At 41.1% G+C, this 21,364-nt stretch overlaps 1 protein-coding gene across 1 annotated transcript; it reads left to right on the plus strand.

Moving 5' to 3' along the window:
• The first annotated feature begins 1,720 nt into the window (after positions 1-1,720).
• Positions 1,721-20,992, plus strand: LOC125280282 (GTPase IMAP family member 8-like). The gene is made up of 3 exons (XM_048210717.1): positions 1,721-1,885; positions 5,208-5,793; positions 18,384-20,992. The coding sequence occupies exons 2-3, from the start codon at positions 5,220-5,222 to the stop codon at positions 19,355-19,357; spliced, it is 1,548 nt and encodes a 515-aa protein (XP_048066674.1). The 5' UTR covers positions 1,721-1,885; positions 5,208-5,219; the 3' UTR covers positions 19,358-20,992.
• The last annotated feature ends 372 nt before the right edge of the window (positions 20,993-21,364 follow it).

Raw genomic sequence — 21,364 nt, forward strand, 5'->3', positions numbered from 1 at the left:
TATCCATAAGCTTTTCACTCAAAAGTCTAATAGACCAATGGACTGTATGCACAGTTAATATTTGCAATCCACACAAAAAAATAGTTTGGCTTCATAATATTTAATCAAAATCTGAAAATGCTCCTCCCCTCTGCAACAGTGCCCCTACTCTGATGACGTCAGTTTGACCTCTTGGGTTGAAATCGCTTAAACCACTCCCCTCCGACCGTTAGTCTGCTATGAGTGAGAGATGGAGAGGAGGAGCGCTAAAGTAAAACTCTGCCCTCTATTCAATATTCCCTTTCACTTTGAAATACGTCACTACACTGGAGAAAAGACGTTTACAACTTCTGTTTCACGCGGTTGTCAGTCAGTGCAGCGCAAGATCAATGATTTCTGCACACTAGTAAAAACACACATTTTATTCAATTAATCTTACTGAAGTGCACAATAAATATGTAATTTTTGAAGCTTTTTTTCACATAAACGTGTGAAAACTCATGGTCGAATTGAATTTAGCCGAGGAGGAACACTGTGGTACATCTTTATTTATTTTTTATGCTGTCTTATGTTTGAATAACTAAATTAATGATATGCCTGACTATTTAAGTGACTATATTCTGAGCATTACACTACTGATGCTCAACACACCAGCAAATGACATCTCACCGGAAGTTTTCGAACTGGCTTAAATTAAAGGGTTAGTTCACCCAAAAATGAAATTCTGTCATTTATTACTCACCCTCATGTTGTTCCACACCCGTAAGACCTTCGTTCATCTTCAGAACACAAATTAAGATATTTTAGTTGAAATCCGATGGCTCAGTGAGGCCTTCATGGGAGCAATGACATTTCCTCTCTCAAGATCCATTAATGTCCTAAAAACATATTTAAATCAGTTCATGTGAGTACAGTGGTTCAATATTAATATTATAAAGCCACAAGAATATTTTTGGAGCGCCAAAAAAACAAAACGACGACTTATATAGTGATGGCCGATTTCAAAACACTGCTTCAGGAAGCTTCGGATCATAAATGAATCAGCGTGTCGAATCATGATTCGGGAGTCATGGTGTGGTGTGAGCTGCTAAGTAAGATGGGCCTTTCTGGGTAGGAGATGGACTTAAAATGAACTCCCAAAACTTACTGCCAGATTTGGGAAGATGTGTACAAGAGGAACTGGTGCTGGTCCTGTTCAAGAGTCACTCTCAACTATCTGTCTATAAAGCCTTTAGAAAAAAACAGTCTTTCTATTTAATGACACTTTTTTCGTATTTAGAAATAGAATTTGAAGCTATCGCTTTAGAAATCTTCTGCTTAAGTCTCTGTGTGAATGATTCAGCATATACAGTTGGCTGTAGATCAATAAATGTCCGCAGGGAATGAGAAGAGAGCTTTAGTGAGGGTGGGGCTGCAGCACTGCATCATCTGCTCAAACTGTCTGTTATTGTACACATTAGAACACTTAGAATAAACAGGAAAAATATATTTATTATTAGACATATTACTATAATACAATAACAGCTGCACAAGGAGGTCATAATCTCCATCTTGTGTGAAATGGTAGCCCCAATATGTGGCCACCTATTGAGTTTCCATCATTTGAAAATGTCAGCAGTGCAGACACAGGGATCAAGAATGCTACAGCTTCCTAAATGTCATGTGGTTTACTGGAAATCAACAGCCCACAGATCTCCTCTGTTTGGCTGACATCTAGAGTTGTGAGTATATAAGACCACTGCATAGTGTACCATGTAGCAAAAGGACGCAGTGTTCTTTCATTGGTCACCGGACGCATCTCTTACATGATATTCAACAGAGAACTTTCATTTCCTGTTTGGAATCCAGATTCACTTCAGAATTTACTTCATTACATTTAGAGGAGGACAGTGAGTGTTGTCACAGGGTAAGTTGTAACCAAGGTTATTGTAGTTAACTATTGTAGTTATTTATTTATTTTAAAGTTATATTTATGGGCTTTTTGTGCCTTTATTTGGAGAGGATAGTATTTATATATATATTTATTTAAAACATTTTTTTTTTTTAATTTGTTTAAAATTTATTTATAAGTAATAAGTCATTTCTAAGTAATTCAACTAAATATTGTGCCTTGTTAGGTTACCAGAGTTTAACTTTTATGGTGTGTGTGTGTGTGTGTGTGTGTTGTTATCACTGATCTATATAAATGACCGGATTGCTCATTATATTCTAAACTGACATTATCTGTAATGTTTATGGTCTTTTCAGCCAGTATAAGTGATAGCCTATATAGAAATCGGTAAGATGAATGTGTCTGCAGCACACTGCCAATACTGAACTAACACAAAATAGATTTTCTTGTGGATTAATAATATCAACACTAGACTTCTATTATTAAAAGTAGTACTAGACTTCTAGTGATAGCATGTGTATTATTTCCTGATGTCTGATGGTCTGTTCAAATTCTATGCCTTTTTGCTAGCTTGACAGGCAATTATGCTATGAGGCTAACAATATGCAAACTAAGTCATTTTTTGGCCAAATTGTGATATCTGCCTTTGAAATATGATCTGGGCAATTATGCTATGAGGCTAACCATATAGATTTAAGTTTTATTTGTATATATTGTTGAGCTAATGATTAATTTAACCAACGTTTAAAGGGTTAGTTCACCCAAAAATGAAAATAATGTCATTTATTACTCACTCTCATGTTGTTATATACTCATAAGTAGGGATGGGCAATATCTTATCATTTATGTTGAAAATTCTCCTCATGATAAAAATTTGTCTCCTCGCGATAATAACGTTAAGTCTAGTTGATAACGTACCCTGCGTCTCAAACAGCTCCTTCGCTTCCTAGGTCGTGTATCAGTATACCGTTTAAATTAATGTGGCCGACTCCCTGATCAGTGCCCTGAATACTGAACTAGGGAGCTGACTGAGACGCTCGCGTAGTTCAAGTGCGGAGTGAAAACAAGCATGGCGGAAGGCGGACGTGAAGCTGAGGAGCGAGGAGCTTGTTGTTAAGCGAGGAGCTACCTCCACAATTTGGAACTGGTTTGGTTATTGAAAACTACTGTAACCACTAAACAAATGTTCAATGCAAGAGCGGTGAGCAGTCATTTACGCGCCGTCATCACCCGGGTGTTGATAGCGTGTGAGCGCAGGTGAGACCTGAATGTCTCACGTTGCCATCTGTGTTTAAACAAAACTCATTTAAACCTTGCCAATTTGAACATTCATTCATGAAAGACGCAAAAGAGAACTTGTGCGTGCTGTGTATTTTGTAAACTATCTGAAGACATAGTTGGGATCGTTACTTTTTGATATAGTGTTTGAGCTATTTTTACAATTTGAAGAGTTGAAAATGTAACTACCTATTTGGTGGTAGCTAGGGTTGTAACGATATCGGTATGATGGTATATGAACACGTACGATTATCATATCGTGTACATATGCTTGGTATTGAAAAAATAAGACGCAGAATCTCATTTGTGCATAGACAACAACTACAACAGCAGAGACATTATTTGCAGTATGGGAATACTTTCAATATGGAAAAACAAATGCGGGGTTGTCCTCGAGTGTAGACATCCATTTTGCAAAAAAATGTGGACGCAAAGTACCTGAAAAAGGAGGAAACACATCGAAATTGTTGACCTATATTCGAGAACACCATCTGTGTAGATGCAGTTATGTTTCGTTTATAACTTAGGTCATGTGATGTGCGTGATGGAGAGGGAATCCCGGAATCCAGTCATGGAAACTGAACAGTACAATGCAGTGATGTCACGTAAAAACGCGCAATTTGATGGACTGATGAATAAAACGAAAGCAGAGTTGTACAATGAATCAAATCGTGACATGGTCTAGGCGGGGTCTGTGAATATTAAAGTGCAAAAAGACTGCTGTATAAATATATCTGTTTTGCGTGTCAGCCTGTTTGAATGAGCTGCACTGTTTCGTGTACTACATACTTAAGTATGCGCGACGCTCTTATTATTTTTCAGTGTTGCCATCTGGGGCTGTCACCTGGGGCTGTCACAATGTTAGATTTTTCACACCACGGTTATTGTGGCCAAAAAAAAAAATCACGATATCGATATATCACGATATTTATAGAATCCTTATTGGGAAAAATTTATCAGTCTAAATAATTTTTATTTTGTTTATTTAGTTTTTCTCTTTCAGGGTTGCTGCACATTTTTAAAAGTCAAACTTAAGGCTTTTATTTGAAGAAATAAAAATTAATACTAGCATAGTAGCCTATACATTATGGCTGTTACCAGTAAATTAAATCATTATCAACAAAATCCATCTTTGCAATACAGAGGTGACACAGAATGAGAAGTGGCATTAATATATTTACACAGCATTTACAATTTGTCTACTTTAATTTAATTTAAATATTTAATTACATTTTTCTAATTTTAACTTTTTAATTAAAATGTCCCTTAAATATGAAACTAAACTAAACTGCCAGTAGGTGGCAGCAAGTCACTGTCTTAATGAGTGAGTGAGTCAAACGATTTGTTCAAATGACTGATTCATGATTCATTCAGGAACGAAGCTCGGATTCATTCGTTCTAAAAAAACAATGCCTGTGTATCTTGAATTTTGAGGGCATATAACTGCATGCATAGCTAACGTTACATCACGCAGAATAAGACGAGTAAAGAAAACGCGGTAGGCTTATTAAAAGAATCACCCTTTATTGCACACAAAAACTATTCTCGTCGCTTCATAAAATGATTGTAGAACCACTGTAGTGAGATGGACTTTGTAACAACGTCTTTAGTACCTTTTATGGGTCTTGAGAGAGGAAATGACATTGCTGGTTATGAAGGCCTTTCTGAGCCTTCGGTTTTCATCAAAAATATCTTAATTTGTGTTCTGAAGATGAACGAAGGTCTTACAGGTGTAGAACGACATGAGGGTAAGTAATAAATGACAGAATTTTCATTTTTGGGTGAACTAACCCTTTAAACTCAACATTTTTATCAAGTTATTCTTGCCCTTTAATGTCTCTTATTAAACATCAATAATAACAATCTTTAATAAAAAGTTGTCAGTGTGCTCTAAAATTGCAGCAGCACCCCTCACTGAAACAAGTCACTGTGGTTCCGGCAAAACATGAAAGTCTTCCAAGAAAAATGACCAATTTTTAGCGATTATAAGGAAATGTATAATGTACTCTGTTCAGTCTCACAGTTTTTTATTTTTACAGTTTTTATCATTTAATTTCAGGTCACATCAAAAATGGAACCACATTTGAATTTCGTGTTACTGGGGGGAAAAGGAGTTGGGAAAAGTGCATCAGGAAACACATTACTGGGACGAGAAGCATTTGTATCAAAGAAAAGCTCCAAATCAGTCACACAAGATGTTGCTGTGGAATCTGGTAAAATTGATGGGTTGCCAGTCACTGTTTATGACACACCAGGATTCTGTAACACAGAGCTGAGTGAAGATGAGGTTCAGAAGATGATAAATGAAAAGGTTTTCCAGAAATGTGAATCAGGTCCCTGTGTGTTTCTGCTGGTCATCAAAGCTGATAGTTTCACTGAAGAAGAGAAAAAAACTGGGGGGAAAATCGAGGAGCTTCTGGGAGAAAAACGCCTGCAGAAAACCTGGATTCTCTTAACCAGAGGTGATGAATTAGAAGACAACAACATGACAATAAAAGAATTCCTTGATGAGTCTAAACCCTTGAAAAAGCTCATTCAGAAATATGATCAGAGATTCCATGTATTCAACAACAAGAAAAAAGGACATAGCGGTCAAGCTAGAAGTCTGCTAACAAAAATTCTTCAGAGATCGTTGGGGTTAAAGGGTGAGTCTTCTTTGAATTAGATATGTTTTAAGTTTTTAGTGTTCATCATATACATCATATTGCTAGAAAACATCTTGTAAACATCATGTCCTATCATCTAGATTTTCATACCTAAACAAACGCACAGCAGGAGACACATTTATGAAGTAATACACTTACTAAATATTGTGATACAGATTATGTAATTATTTAAAAAAAGATGTTAAAAAAGCAACAACTGAACATTGTCACTTTTTGCAAAGTCCAGTTCCCTTTCAAGGGAACTTGGGCTGCATCATAAGTTTTACAACACTAAGGGAACACCTCTGTGTTATTGTGTCTTGAAGCACGTGCGAAATCAGTCTAATGATGTGATGGAACATCATAGGCGAGTGACGTCATGAGCAGGAAGGTATAAAGCACCCCTGAACCCCTATGAAGCACCCCTTACTCTGTCATATTTGGTGAGAGTGCCCAGGCTTGAGTTCCTCGTGGTTCAGGCCCCTGTTTAGATCATGAGAGCTGCAAATAGATCTCAAGGAGGGGTTTGAGATGGGCGATGCCTTTTCTCTGCCCTCACCCACGGGTTCCAGCGCTCTCTTTCAGGGTCAGGAAGCACACTCTGCAGTTTCTCCTGCCCCAAGTGGGGGGCCGGTGCTTCAGTTATCTTCCACTGAGGATGCAGGAGAGTCTGAAGATTCACCACCTCAGTCTTCTAGTTATGAAGAGCTGGTAGAGGTTGTAAATCATGCTGTATCCAAATTAAATACAGACTGGCCAGCAGAGAGGCAGGACATTCATACTAAAAGCAAACTCGATGAACGCTTCCTGTCTTCTAGAGTGCAACCTCCACGTCAGGGCTTGCCATTTTTTTTCCTCTGTACAGATGGCAATGGATCACACAGATCCACAAAAACCACTAAAAACGCTGTATTATGCATGCCAGACAATGTCACTTTGTAAAGAAAGACTACACATCTGCTAACCCTAAACCAAACCCTAACTGTAACTTTATAGTAAGTACATGTAGTTCATTAATAGTACTCAGTACTTATTTGAATAATTACAATGTAATATGGCACTGCAAAATAAAGTGTAACCAAAACTTGTTTTTCAAAAACTTGCACCTGAAAAATCTGTTTCAAAGTTTGCATTGTCAGGCCACCAAAAGCTGTTTACATGTAAATGAATGGACATAACACATTAACATTTTTCTGTTTTCAGTTGAAAATGGTGTTGTGTAAGCGGGGCCCCTAAATAATTAACTAATGATTTATACAATGGAAATTAATCAACTTGCTTAAATTTATTTAAACTGAACAATGATTTTTCCTTTTTTACGAGGACCTGCGCATAGACATGTCCACAACGCATCGCTGAAGTGTCAGCAGAGATTGTGTCAACTATACCCTGTAAAGGGCCTCATCAACATGACAGCCAGTGGCACAGATCGCCAAACAAACCGTTTCCATACCAGCGTGATGAATCAGATCTTCAACTAGATTAAATTAGAACTGGATTAAATATTTTGAATGTTGCGATCCCAATCTGATTTATGACCTGTAACGCTGCCTGAATCATAATTAGGCACTGTTTGTTGTTGGCCAGAGGAGAACTGATTTGAATCTGAATCTGATTTGATACTGCAGTAGACACTTGTAGAGGTCTACAAAGAGTTCCGGGACCCATCGGGTCTATGTTTTAAATGGTCTGCCGGGTCCGGGTCGAGTCCCAATCTATTACTTCGGTTCCCGGGTCTGTTTAACATTGTGTGTATACCCGAGCCGATCTGACTCAGAGTTCACCAGGCCGTGTTCAGAGTCAGTCAGTGTTTTGTAACTTGCAAAGTATGAGCCAGGAAATAAGGTGAAAAAAAACAAAACATGAGCGACCCCAGCCATCAGAAGCAGAGCGGACGGAGTTAAAGCAAGCGAACGGTGATCATCGAGTTTTCCTATTCCTATTGTGTGCAACAGTGATGCAAACAAACTTAAAATCTCAAAAACTGCTTGCAGCCTTGCACGCTCACATTTAAATAACATATTTCAAATCATCAACAAAATCTGAGATGAACTATCACATGAATGTTTTCTATGACGCTCAAAATGCATTTAAAAGCTTCAGGTTGTGCAGTCTGTGCATGTGCAGTCTCATGCAAGCGCACTTTCTTTCTTCTATTTTAATAATAATATAATAATATCATGAATGAACCGTCTTGTTATATGTAAAGTTTTGGTCAGACTCGGCTCAGAAAGCACAGAAATGACCGCAAATAAGTAATGCTAACGTCAGTGGCCATGTCACTGAACAAGTTCAAAAGGGCTAACAGTTATTTTATTATATGAATTGACTCGCGATACAACAAAATGTAAAATTGCACAGTCGCATTTGTCATTGTGACAGCAAGTGGAAAGCTGGAATAATAAGTGGATTAAGCATTTCAATCGGCAAGAGAGGAATAATGTAGATCATGGGCGGATTGGCCATCGGGCAATTCTGGCAAATGCCAGAGGAGCCGGACCATTTTTTTTTTTAAAAAATGTGGGCCGGTCAGTTTTATTTTTAATATATATAAATAAATAGTTTTTACAGGCCGACAGCGCATAGTACGGGTTTTTATTGCTAGCATGATTTCACTATGGTTATAATAATATTAATAACAATAAATGTTAAGAAATGGCCGGCCCAGGCGGCAACGGCCAGCCCGGTCCCGAGATGGGCCGACCGCCCCGCCCCCTTTAGTTACTGTTTCATTTACATACAATTACATTTATTCATTTGGCAGACGCTCTTATCCAAAGTGACTTACATGTGAGGAATACAACAAGCGAGTCATCATGACGTGGCAAATGGACACAAGAAGTTTTAGGCAATGCTCAGAGTATCATAAACTACAATAGAGAGGGATTAGAGGAAGTGAAAGGATAGGAATAAGAAGTTTTTTTTTTTTTTTTTTAAGATGAGGTTAAGTGCTCACGAAAGAGATGAGTTTTCAGCTGTCTTTTGAATATTGCCAGGGATTCTGCATTCCGGATGAAGGCAGGAAGATCATTCCACCAGCAAGAAACAGTGAACGAGAATGTCCTGGAGAGTGATTTTGTGCCTCACTGTGATGGTACCACAAGCCTTCAGGCTCATTAAAGACGAGACGTGCTGCTGCGTTCTGAATCATTTGTAGAGGCTTGATTGTGCATGATAGCAGTCCAGCCAGAAGAGCATTGCCTAGAGATGACCAGGGCCTGGACAAGAAGTTGTGTTGCATGTTCTGTTAGAAAGGGCCTGATTTTCCTGATGTTGTATAGTGCAAATCTGCATGACCTTTGAAGGTCAGTTGTTCATCAAGGATTACTCCAAGATTTCTGGACGAATTTGATGGGGTAATTGAGGATGTACCTAGCTGGATGCTGAAATCAAGCTTTAGAGTCGGATTGGCAGGGAAGACGAGAAGCTCAGTCTTAGCCAGGTTGAGCTGTAGATGATGTTCTTTCATCCATGCCGAGATGTCCGTTCATCCATGCCGAGATGTCCGCCAGACAGCTTGAGATTCGTGCAGCTACTGTGGGATCATCTGGCTGGAATGAAAGGAAGAGTTGTGTGTCATCAGCATAGCAATGGTAGGAGAAACCATGTGCCTGAATGATGGGACCAAGTGATTTAGTGTAAATGGAGAAGAGGAGGGGTCCAAGAACTGAACCCTGAGGAACACCCGTGGTCAGTTGATGAGCTTTGGACACCTCCCCTCTCCAGGCAACCCTGAAAGACCTTCCTGTGAGATAGGATTCAAACCAGAGAAGTGTAGTACCTGTGATGCCCAGTGATGAGAGGGTGGACAGGAGGATCTGATGATTCACAGTGTCAAAGGCAGCAGATAGATCGAGCAGAATGAGAACTGATGATTTGGAATTAGCTTTTGCAATCTCCAAGGATTCAGTGACCGACAGTAGTGCAGTCTCGGTCGGGTGGCCACACTTGAAACCAGATTGATTGATGTCCAATTGGTTGCTCTGTGAGAGGAAAGATGACACCTGGTTGAAAACAACTCGTTCAAGTGTTTTTGCTATGAATGGTAGGAGAGAAACAGGTCTGTAGCTGTCTACAAGAGACGTGTTTAATGTGGGTTTTTTAAGCAGTGGGGTTACTCGAGCCTGCTTGAATGTGTTAGGGAAAGTGCCAGTGTGGAGAGATGTGTTGATAATGTGTGTAAGTGCTGGTTGGAGCAAAGTTTCCATGTATATCCAACAAGCCATGCCGCTCTCACGCCACACATCATGCTCTGTCAGAGTAAAAAATACATTGGAGCAAAGAGGACACTGACAATGCGTTGACAGACAAGATAAATTTAAACAATAAATACCGTTTTGTGGCTCTTTAATGTGTCTTGACAGATTACTCAGTTCAAGCAGCCCGTGACACATTTTTCAAATTCAAGTCCACGACGTTAATCTAACTGCTTTGTCGGACACAAATGTGCATATGGCATTATGATTGGTTAGAGCACCTGTCAATCAGACTCAGTCAAAATCAAGCACATCATCAGAGAGAGAGCGCAACATGAGCAAATTGTCAGTAAAAGTTAGGAAAAAAAGGAAAGGTGGCGCAGAAAAGGTTAGAGAGAGCATAGAATGGAAAAAAAGGCAGATGCTAAATCCGACGCTGCCAAATGCCTAAAATTAACCAAACTCTTTTCAAATGGTTTAAATTCAGCTGCTGGAGTGGAGGACGGTGTAGAGGTAAGAAAAAAACAGAAAATACAGCTAGCTCAAGTCATTTTCACACAATCCACGCTACTTTGCTCCTGTTTTTTTTTTTTTTTTTTTTTTTATTAAACAGTTGTAAGCGTAGCACACAACCCCCATATATTTAAAATGTCATTGCTTCGCGATAATTGGTCACAAGTGTTAGCTAGCCTGTTACTGAATTACATGACTGAAATATGATTGGGATTTTGAAATGGGATTTAGGGTAAACAGACTGCTGCACGCTACTTGCAGTATAGTCAAAAACACGTCAAAAAACGTATAGCAACCCAAGTAAAAAAAAGTACACTTCCATAATGTACTTAAAGTGCTCTGTTTTCACGCACTAATTTTGTACTTAATAGATTGTTCTTAATTTTGTACTTCCATAGTATTTAATATAATTCTTTTTTAGTACTTCTTAAGATAATCTTAAGAACATCTAAGTGTACTCAACTGTGCTATTTTGAGACAGCATGAATTAGAACTAAAATGTGCTTTTAACATCTATCTCTGTATTTGTAGTGTTATGGGTTCAAGTGTACTACAAGTGGTAACTAAATGGTGTCTCAAAATAGCACAGTTGAGTACACTAAGATGTTTTTAACATTATCTTAAGTACTAAAGAAGAATTTTTAGTATATTAAAGTACAAAATTACAACTGTTGAAACACTATAAGCTGGCTTTGGTCACACCTTACTTACTCGGATCAAAACGAGAACAAACGCGACTTGCCACATGAACACAGTAAACAAACTTCCTAGCAATGACACAGCACTAAAATCAAACTAGAAACAACACAACATTAGGTAAGACAAAACATTTTATTTTCGCAACTTGTTTATTGACTTATTAATAGCAATTTGCTGTGGAATAGACCTGTGCCAATCGGGTCCAGTCAGGTCTGTGTGTTCCCGGCCGGGAACCGAGAAAGACATTTCTCAGTTCTGCACGGGTCTGGGTCCAACTTTCAAAATACTAGCACATTTATGGGTCTCTTCGGGTTGGGGTATGAATTTTTGGACCTTTAAAGACCTCTAGACGGTTGCATGTTTATAATTTTCTCTCTAATATTGTCAATTTTGCAAGTAAAGAAGTTCATAAAGTCATTACTGCTATACTGTTTGGAAACATCAGAAGTTGAAGCTCTATTTCTCGTTAATTTAACCACTTTATCAAATAAATACCTAGGGTTGTGTTTGTTTTTTTCTAAGAGATTTGAAAAATAAGTAGGGCTGGGCGGTTTTTCAGATTTTTCCGATTAATTCGAATTTATGTTTTGCCTCAATTTTATTATTTTTGGAATCGAGAAATTGCGATTTTGAATAAAAATGTTAGCAAGTGTTACAATTAGACATGTTGACAATACAGCAATGATAACCATATTAGGAGAAGAAAATGATCCGACCTCATGATGGCGCCAGCGCGCCTGATTAACCGTTGTCATGTGACGCTCCATGAATGTAGAACCTATGCGTAGAACACATCACTGTTCTTTAAGGATTAGTCCACTTTTAAATAAGCTTTTCCTGATAATTTACTCACCCCATGTCATCCAAGATGTTCATGTCCTTCTTTCTTCAGTTGAAAAGAAATGAAGGTTTTTGATGAAAACATTCCAGGATTATTCTCCTTACAGTGGACTTCAGTGGACTCCAGTGGACTCCAAACGGTTGAAGGTCAAAATTACAGTTTCAGTGCAGCTTCAAAGGAATTTAAACGATACCAGACGAGGAATAAGAGTCTTATCTAGAGAAACGATCGTCCATTTTTGAAAAAAATACAAATGTATATGCTTTATAAACACAAAATATCGCCTTAAACGTACTTCCGGTTTCCGCATTCTTCAAAATGCTTACGCTGTATGTCCTATGCCTTCCCTATTCTACTGACAAAATGAATGCAGCGCCAGTTTTGTTTTTTTCCGTAAGGTGTAGGACATACAGCGTAAGCGCTTTGAAGAATGCGGAAAACGGAAATACGTTCAAGGCGATATTTTGTGTAAAGATCTGTAAAGATCTGGCCATCATTCGGACTGGTCTGGTACTTAAGGCTCGTACAAATAGGGGATTAAAGCAAGATGACAACAATTCGAACTAAACACAGCTACAGAGCGTTTCTGACATTATTAGTGCGTGAGATTGATTGTCTTGTGCTGGCCAATATACACTTATCCTACTTATACTGACAGTAGTGACCCATGATATATTTATTCCTTGTGTTTTCAATTACAGGCATTTTTTGTGCTAAAAAAATACAGCAGTATCAAAATATAGTGAACTGATAAACTGTAATAAATAGGCTACTGTTACGGTTACGCTGGTGTTGTAGTGATGAGACGTAAACAGATATCCAGATTTAGGGTATTTAATCAAAGACGCAGGAGATAACACTCAGTGTACACACATAGAACAAAGATAGCAACATTAAGATCCGACAGGGAGTGAAAGGAGTGAGTCCGTTTTAAAGGATGTGCTGATGAACAGGAGCAGGTGCAGGTAATCCGAGATGAGTGCTGATGGGGAGCTGACGAGGGAAGTGAGTGCAGGTGAGGAGACAAGAGGATCATGGGATTTGGAGTCCGGGAGACAAGGGATCCGTGACAGTACCTCCCCCTCCCGGTAGGCGCGACCTCGCGCCGTAGATGGAACACCGGGGAGGGGGGGTGGGCGCCCTGGAGACCTCATGCCGGTGCAGGGAGAGGCATGGGTAGGAGTGGAGGTCTCCAGGGCGGGTCCATGAGCCATGGCGGGTCAGGTACAGCGGGCAGCCATGGCGGGTCAGGTGCAGTGGGCGGCCACGGCAGGTCAGGTACAGCGGGCAGCCATGGCGGGTCAGGTGCAGTGGGCGGCCACGGCGGGTCAGGTGCAGTGGGCTGCCATGGCGGGTCAGGTACAGCGGGCAGCCATGGCGGGTCAGGTGCAGCGGGCAGCCAAGGCGAGTCAGGTGCAGTGGGCTGCCATGGCACTCTTTGTGGCCCACCCACCTGTATCCCACCCCTGGGTACCTGGCCCCCCCCCAAAAAAATACTTGGGGAGGTTAAGGAGGGACTCCAGGAGTCCGCGGAATGGCGTAGGTTTGTGGACAGGAGTGGGATCGACGGCAGCTGGAGTAGCTGGCTCGGCGACTGAGACTGAAGCGGCTGGCTCGGCGGCTGGCTCGGCGGCTGAGACTGGAGCGGCTGGCTCGGCGGCTGAGACTGGAGCGGAGGGCTCGGCGGCTGAGACTGGAGCGGAGGGCTCGGCGGCTGAGACTGGAGCGGAGGCCAAAGGAGAAGGTCAGCCTTCTCCTTTGGCTGTTTGACCCCATCTACTAGGAGTATGATGGCTTCAAAAGCTTTGCTTTCTGGGGCTTCTCTTGCTGACATTTCTGCTGCAGTGATTCAGTCTTAGTTGTCCTCCAAACAGAATTCAAATTTGACAGGCACTGATCAACATTTCCATAGTGTCATAAAATCTATGATGCAGCATGAGTTCCCTCGAAAGGGATTGCCTTGCTTACAACTGTAAAATCGGTTCCCTTTCGTGGGAACTGTCGACGCTGCGTGGCAACGCATTGGGAACCTTCTGCGTGATGTCGTCACTGAAGCACTCATGTATCTAACCAATCGCGTAGCGAGACGTCAGAGACGGGTGACGTCACGGAAAAGGAAACTATAAAGCATACCCGGATGCAGAGAACGCTAGCTTCTGTGTCTTCAGCAAGCACTCTATGTTATCGTGTGTCTTATTTGGTGTTGTTTGTCTTATTTCATATAAACAAGTCACGATATCTTTGTCTGAGGACAAGAGTATCTCACACTAATCCATATATATATATATTTATAAAAAAGACACGTATTATGGCGAGAAACAGCAGTTGAATGGGAGTTGAGTAAGCCCGGGCAGCTCTCGAGGGAGCCGTCTGTGTGCACTATAAAAAAGAAACTCGCTCTCAGAATACTGTGTTCCAGTGTTCCCTGCGGATCGCGAAAAAGAAGCCATTCGTGGGGTTCACAAATGGATCTGACAGAGGGGTTAGAGACGGGCGCTGCCCTTTCTCTGCCCTTACCTGCCAGGTTCAGTGCCGTCTCCCAGGTGGAAGCACGCTCTGCGGTTTCTTCCCCGGGTTGAGGCACCGGTATTTCACATGCCCAGCTCTGAGGAGGTGGATATTGTGATATCGATCTGAGGACTCGCCACCTCACACACATCGTGTTAGGGAGTGGAGCATGCACATAACCCACTGGGGGGCGATCATGAGTGGTCGCTCAGCTCAGGCTCTATGGGAGGTCCATCAACTCTCCTGGCACATAAACCGGCTGGAGATGATGGCGGTGTTTCTAGCATTAAAACACTTTCTCCCAGACCTGAGAGGCCATCACGTGTTGGTCCGCACGGACAACACGCGGTGGTCTCATATATAAACCATCAGGGGGGTCTGCGGTCTCGCCAACTTTACTACTTGGCCCGTCGGATCCTCCTATGGTCCCTAGGGAAGCTGCTCTCTCTGAAGGCAGCTTACATCCAGGGGTATAAAGGGAGCAGATGCCCTGTCGAGGCAGGGGCCGAGGCCCAGGGAGTGGTGACTCCACCCAGAAGTGGTGGATCTCCTATGGAAAAATTTCTATTTGCTTCGGGAGAGTCAACCCAGTGACCACTCTGGTACTCCCTAACACATCCAGCACCTCTGGGTCTGGATGCCATGGTACAGACATGGCCGAGGCTACGTCTGTACGCATTTCCCCCGATCGCCTTGGAGTTCTTGCAGTTCTGGAGAAAGTATGCCGGGAAGGGGTCAGCCTAATAATGGTAGCCCCCTTCTGGCCAACCAGAATATGGTTCTCGGACCTAGTGTCCTTACTAGACGGCTCCCCAATGGAGCTTCCCCTTAGACAGGACCTCCTGTCACAAGCGGGCGGCTCGATAATACATCCCCGCCCAGAACTGTGGAAGCTATGGGCCTGGCCTCTGAGGGGGCCAGGCTCATAGATGCTGGTCTTCCAACTGAGGTTGTGGAGACCATCCTTAACTCCAGAGCTCCCGCCACGAGGAAGCTTTATTCCTATAAATGGAATTTATTTTCTGCTTGGTGCAGACAGAATAATATGGACCCTGTCCACTCTCCTATCAGCTTTGTGCTAAGATTTCTCCAAGAAAAATTCTTGGAGGGCCTATCGCCTTCAACCTTGAAGGTTTATGTCGTGGCTATCTCAGCCTTTCATGCTTCTCTTGAGGGTAGCTTCTCGGTGGGTCGAGACCCCCTCGTTACTTGCTTCCTCCGTGGCACACTGAGGTTGAGGCCGGCCTGGGACCTGGCTGTGGTATTACTAGGGTTAGCTGAGGCTCCCTTCGAACCACTCTCACTGTAAAACAGTTTCAGAGACTGTTGGGTCTGATGGCAGCTGCGTCCAACGTGATTACTATTGGCCTTCTGCACATGAAACCCTTACAGTGGTGGCTCAGGACCAGGGGGTTTTCCCTGAGGGTAAATCCTTTTCGCATGATTGAAGTCACGCGGCTCGGGTCATGTGGAAAAAGCCTTGGTTCCTGTCCCAGGGACCCGTGCTGGGAACTCCTCGTCGTCGCGTAATGCTTACGACAGATGTTTCCCTCACGGGCTGGGGGGGCGATCATGAGTGGTCGCTCGGCTCAGGGTCTATGGGAGGACCATCAGCTCTCCTGGCACATAAATCGGCTGGAGATGATGGCAGTGTTTCTAGCACTGAAACACTTACTCCCAGACCTGAGGGGCCACTACGTGTTGGTCCGTACGGACAACACGACGGCGGGATGGTGAAAGCATTCCTTCACGTTAGACCTGGCTATCTGCCAGGGTCCCCACCAATGTCCCAGGTCCCATTGTACTCCAGGCCTTCTATCCTCCTCCCTTTGAGTCTTCGGATCAGGAAAAACTGAATCTGCTCTGCCCGTTGACGGCTTTGGATGCTTATGCCCACAGAGCTGCCCTGTGGCGAAAATCAGACCAATTGTTTGTCTGTTATGGGTCCCCTAAGAAAGGGGGCCCAGCATCTAAGCAGAAGATGAGCAAGTGGGTGGTTGAGGCCATCTCACTTGCATATGAATCGGCCGGACAGCCCTCTCCATTGGCTGTTCGCACCCATTTCACTAGGGGTATGGCGGCATCAAAGGCGCTGATGTCTGGAATATCCATTAATGGTATCTGTGATGCAGCTGGATGGTCATGCCAGCACACATTTATCAGGGTTAAATGTGTGCGTTCCCAATGCGTTGCCACGCAGCGTCGACAGTTCCCACGAAAGGGAACGTCTCAGGTTACAGATGTAATCCTGGTTCCCTGAGTAGGGAACAAGACGCTGCGTCTCTTGCCGTACCCCCTGCATACTTGCGAGTGCTTGCTTCAGACTTATCCCAGAAGCTAGCGTTCTCTGCATCCGGGTATGCTTTATAGTTTCCTGGTCCGTGACGTCACCCGTCTCTGACGTCTCGCTACGCGATTGGTTAGATACATGAGTGCTTCAGTGACGACATCACGCAGAAGGTTCCCAATGTGTTGCCACGCAGCGTCTCGTTCCCTACTCAGGGAACCAGGGTTACATCTGTAACCTGAGACGTTCTTTGAAGTGGGAACAAGACGCTGCATTGCCCTGGCTGTGACTGTCTTGCATCAGCCTATCAGAAGTCGACATTGTTTGGTTCAGGGGTGCTTTATACCTTCCTGGTCATGATGTCACCCTCCTATGACATTCTGTCACACCATTGGACTGATTTCACACAGAGGCGTTACTATATTGTCCCATGAAACTTAGGACGCAGCATCTGGTTCCCTCTTCAGGGAACCAAGGTTACAGTCATAACCGGGGCGTTTTGTCCCCACCACTTTTTAAAAGCTATTCCTCTGTGCTGCACAGCTTGAGATATGGGTGTTTCACAGTCAGGCTGTGTTGATGTTTGGTTGAGCAAGTTCTACAGCCCAACACATGCAGCCAAAACTGGGAAATTATAGATGAATATTAAAGATACTTTAGCTTCATACGGAAAATTATTAAAGGGACAGTTTACCCAAAAATGATCATTCTGTCATGATTGCTCACCCTCATATCATTCCAAATCTGTATAACTTTTGTTAATCTTCAGTATGTACAATAATTTTTATATTCCCTCATCGTTTTTGTCATATTTTTGTCCATCCATTTAAATTATGATTTTCAAGAGCAATAAAAATAGTCTTCTGAAGAGACACAAAAGCTTAATATGATGAACAGATTTGATTTAGACTTTTAGTCACATGTACACTTTGACTTGATAGAGAATCGATGTATGTCTTCTCATCATACAAGAAATTCAATTTTAAAAAGTAGTATATATGTACATTGCTTTTATTTTCAACAAAAATCTGCACATGCATACTGTCAGTGTCAGTGACATTCAGAGGAAATGCAGAGAGTTGGTAGAAACAGCAGAATATAAAGATGCTTAATGATGCAAGTTGCATTAGTTTGTTTAAATTGAGTTCTTGTGAATATCATGTAATGGTCAGTCACTTTAGAAGTCATGAAAGCACTGTAATTTTTTTTTCATTTTTTAAAAGTTTTTATTTATTCTGTGAATGGTCAAACACTTAATAAAAAAATCTAATGTAAAATGCAGAATGAGGATGAATCAATATGCTGTGTTCAACAGTAAGAGGAGTACCACATTCCCCAAATCACAGGGCTGATTGACAGAACTCATCCATTTTTACCCTCTTCTGATTAATACAAAGTCCTTGTAAATAAGAAAACAATGACCCTCCTATGCTTCACTGTTGATATTTAAGATCTACACCTCTATTTTCAATGACACAAATTTGATTCAGACAACATTCCCACTGACTCCTTTCATACGTCTGTTTTCTCTTTTATTTGGCATTAGATGGAAGGAGGCTGATGAGACTGATTAAGGATGAACAACAAAAGACTGACGATAGTCCTTCGACCAGACGGATTATTCTGCTGGGTAAAACTGGTGTTGGGAAGAGTGCAGCTGGAAACACAATACTGGGAAAGAAAGAGTTTGAATCTGAGCAGAGTATGGATTCGATATCACGTGAATGTTTAGAAAAACATGCCACTGTTTCAGGCAGATCTGTGTCTGTAGTTGATACTCCTGGATTCTTTGACACTTCCATTGAACATGAAGAGTTAGTGAAAGAGATAGCAAAAAGTGTTTATTTGTCCAGTCCTGGACCACATGCTTTTCTCATTGTGTTTCCTGTGAATATGAGATTCACTGAGCAGGAGGTAAAGATCGCTGAGTTTATTGAAATAATGTTTGGAGAGGAGGTGTTAAAATACTCCATCATTCTCTTCACTTATGCAGATCTGTTAGAAGGAGAGTCCATAGACAAAAAAATTAAGAAGAACACTAAATTAAGACATCTAGTTGATCAGTGTGGAGGCAGATATCACATCTTCAACAACAGAGATCTGAAAAACAGAAAGCAGGTGAATGAACTACTGCAGAAGATTGACACAATGGTAGAGCAGAATGGAGGAGGACACTACAGTAATCAGATGTTTGAAGATGCTTACAGATTTAGACAAGAGGAAGAAGAGAGGAGACGGAGAGAGGAAGAGGAGATTGAGAGAATGTTAGAAGTACAAAGAGACCCTGAATTTGAAAAATTTTATAGGCAGTATGAATCTAGATTCCAGGTTTCAGCTGTTGTAGTTAGTAAATTCAGTTGTGCTGAGTTTGGAGCAATCTGTGGTGCTGTTCTTGGTGGAACATTAGGAATTGCTGGTGGGCCTGTTCTTGTAGCTATTGGTGCAGGTTATGGTGCAGCTATTGGTGCAGGGTATTGTGCAGCTATTGGTGCAGTTATTGATGCAATTAAGAAGCATTAGGTAGTGCTTTTAGATAATAATGTTGGACAGATTCTCATGGCCAGTTTTAGGGGATCCAAAATCATGTTCTGACAGATGCCGCGTTTCCATTACAGATTTGCGCAAAACTTTTGCGATATTTTCTAAATTTCGATAAAAAACGCTATGTTCGAGGATGCACAGGTCGACAGGTGCATAGAAATCTAATACTATTATTTTCTATTATCTTAATTATGAATTGTTCTATTAGTATTAGATCAGATGACAAACTTCAATAACATAAGATCCCCCGAGGCTTGAGTGCAGCTGATGACGCTTTGAACTGACACTCGAGGGATCAAGAATAAGATTTCCTTCAATTACCCCATTCTCGGAAAGAGATGCATAAATAAGTAAAGAAAAGCACCCCCTGTCTCGTCTTCTGTACAAACATACCACACTATCTTTAAAGAATGAAATGACTGTATGTCAGGTGACCTGTAAATGCGAAAAAAAAAAAAAATCCATTGTAGTACTCTGTGACTTTGTTAGTTTTCGTCCTAATAATTCTGTGAGATCTACTAGATTATCTATAAGCAATTGTGTTGTTCCTTTTCACCATTCTGCTTTTGGACTATCGTCTTTTGCTGTGAAAGCTACTACTCACTGGAATGCTTTGCCAGAGGATATAAAGGGGTGTAAATCTATTTTTAAAATGAAGTTAAAATCATTCTTACAATTTAATCAGCTTTGTAGACATTGACATGGTTGCTGTTTAATTGTTTTCTTGTCCTGATAGTATGTGTATGTTTTATTGTATATATGTATTGTGTGTGTTACTTTATTGTTTATGTCGACACAAACTGCGGGTGAAAATTAGCTTTTAGCTAAATCCGGTACAATGCATGGAATGGAAACATTTATTTTAAAAATTGTACATGGTTATAAATAAATTAAGTAAGTAAGTTTTGCGAAATATTCCTTTTTCGAATTGCCTGAAAAACCACCTCATGCGAGCATAAAAACTTTCTTGCGATATATGGGAGTTTTTGTGAAATTCACATGTTTCCATTGAGCGTATTTTCAATTTTCAATTTCAGTTTGCGCAATTTAGAGGTAATGCAAACGCGGCTAGAGATTGTCCACATTTCAACCAAACCCTCCATGCTTCAATTAAAGGCCCATAATGTTTTGAGAAAGACCTGTGTGGATTTTACTGATGCAGTCAATAGTCAAATTAAAAAGCTAAGAATTTAATGAATCATGACTCAATAGTCAAACATGATAAAGTCATGGAAAAGATAAAATAATATGAAGCGTTACTTGTAACTGTAAGTATGAAGATACATTTTTATAGCTTGGAGTCTCTGACTGATTTTTATTTATTTATTTATTTTTATTGTAATTTTGTCCACCTCTGAAATGGGTCATAAAATTGACATTACCTGGGGTGTGTTTCCTGAACAACAATGTAACTCGCTGCTTCACTACCATTGTACGATGCATCGTTGTACAAATCATCTAGCTGGTCACGACTGTTTCCCGAATCTGTATTGTCGCAAACCTGTCGTTCATCCACATTGGTGAATGAGTGTCACGCAGGTGGTGGAGTAATAACTTCTTTAAATGAATCCGTTTGAGATCGAATTAATGGTAGATATTTTGCTATAAATTACAGACATGGCATTAGAGGACTAATTCTCATTTTCCTCAGTTATTTTGCTTTATTTCCTGATTAAATCAAATGCTTGTTCTTACATACTAGAGCACGTACGCACATGTGCACTCTTCAAAAACGATGCTTTAAATCTCTTGATAAACTAAAATATATAAATGACATTTGTATATATTCGAAATAAAAGATATACATTGTACTTAATGTCAGTTTGCTTATTTTGCTTAAGAGAAGGATTCCACATGTCATAAAAACCAGAAACCAAGAGAGCTGTCGTTCCAACCACCAAGTCTGAAATGCAGATTGCGAATGTTCGTTTGAACTATGGTGTTGGGAAACACAAAATTGTTGAACTATGTAAATAACGACTGAAC

This window comes from Megalobrama amblycephala, linkage group LG1 (assembly GCF_018812025.1).
Source record: "Megalobrama amblycephala isolate DHTTF-2021 linkage group LG1, ASM1881202v1, whole genome shotgun sequence".
NCBI lineage: Eukaryota > Metazoa > Chordata > Actinopteri > Cypriniformes > Xenocyprididae > Megalobrama > Megalobrama amblycephala.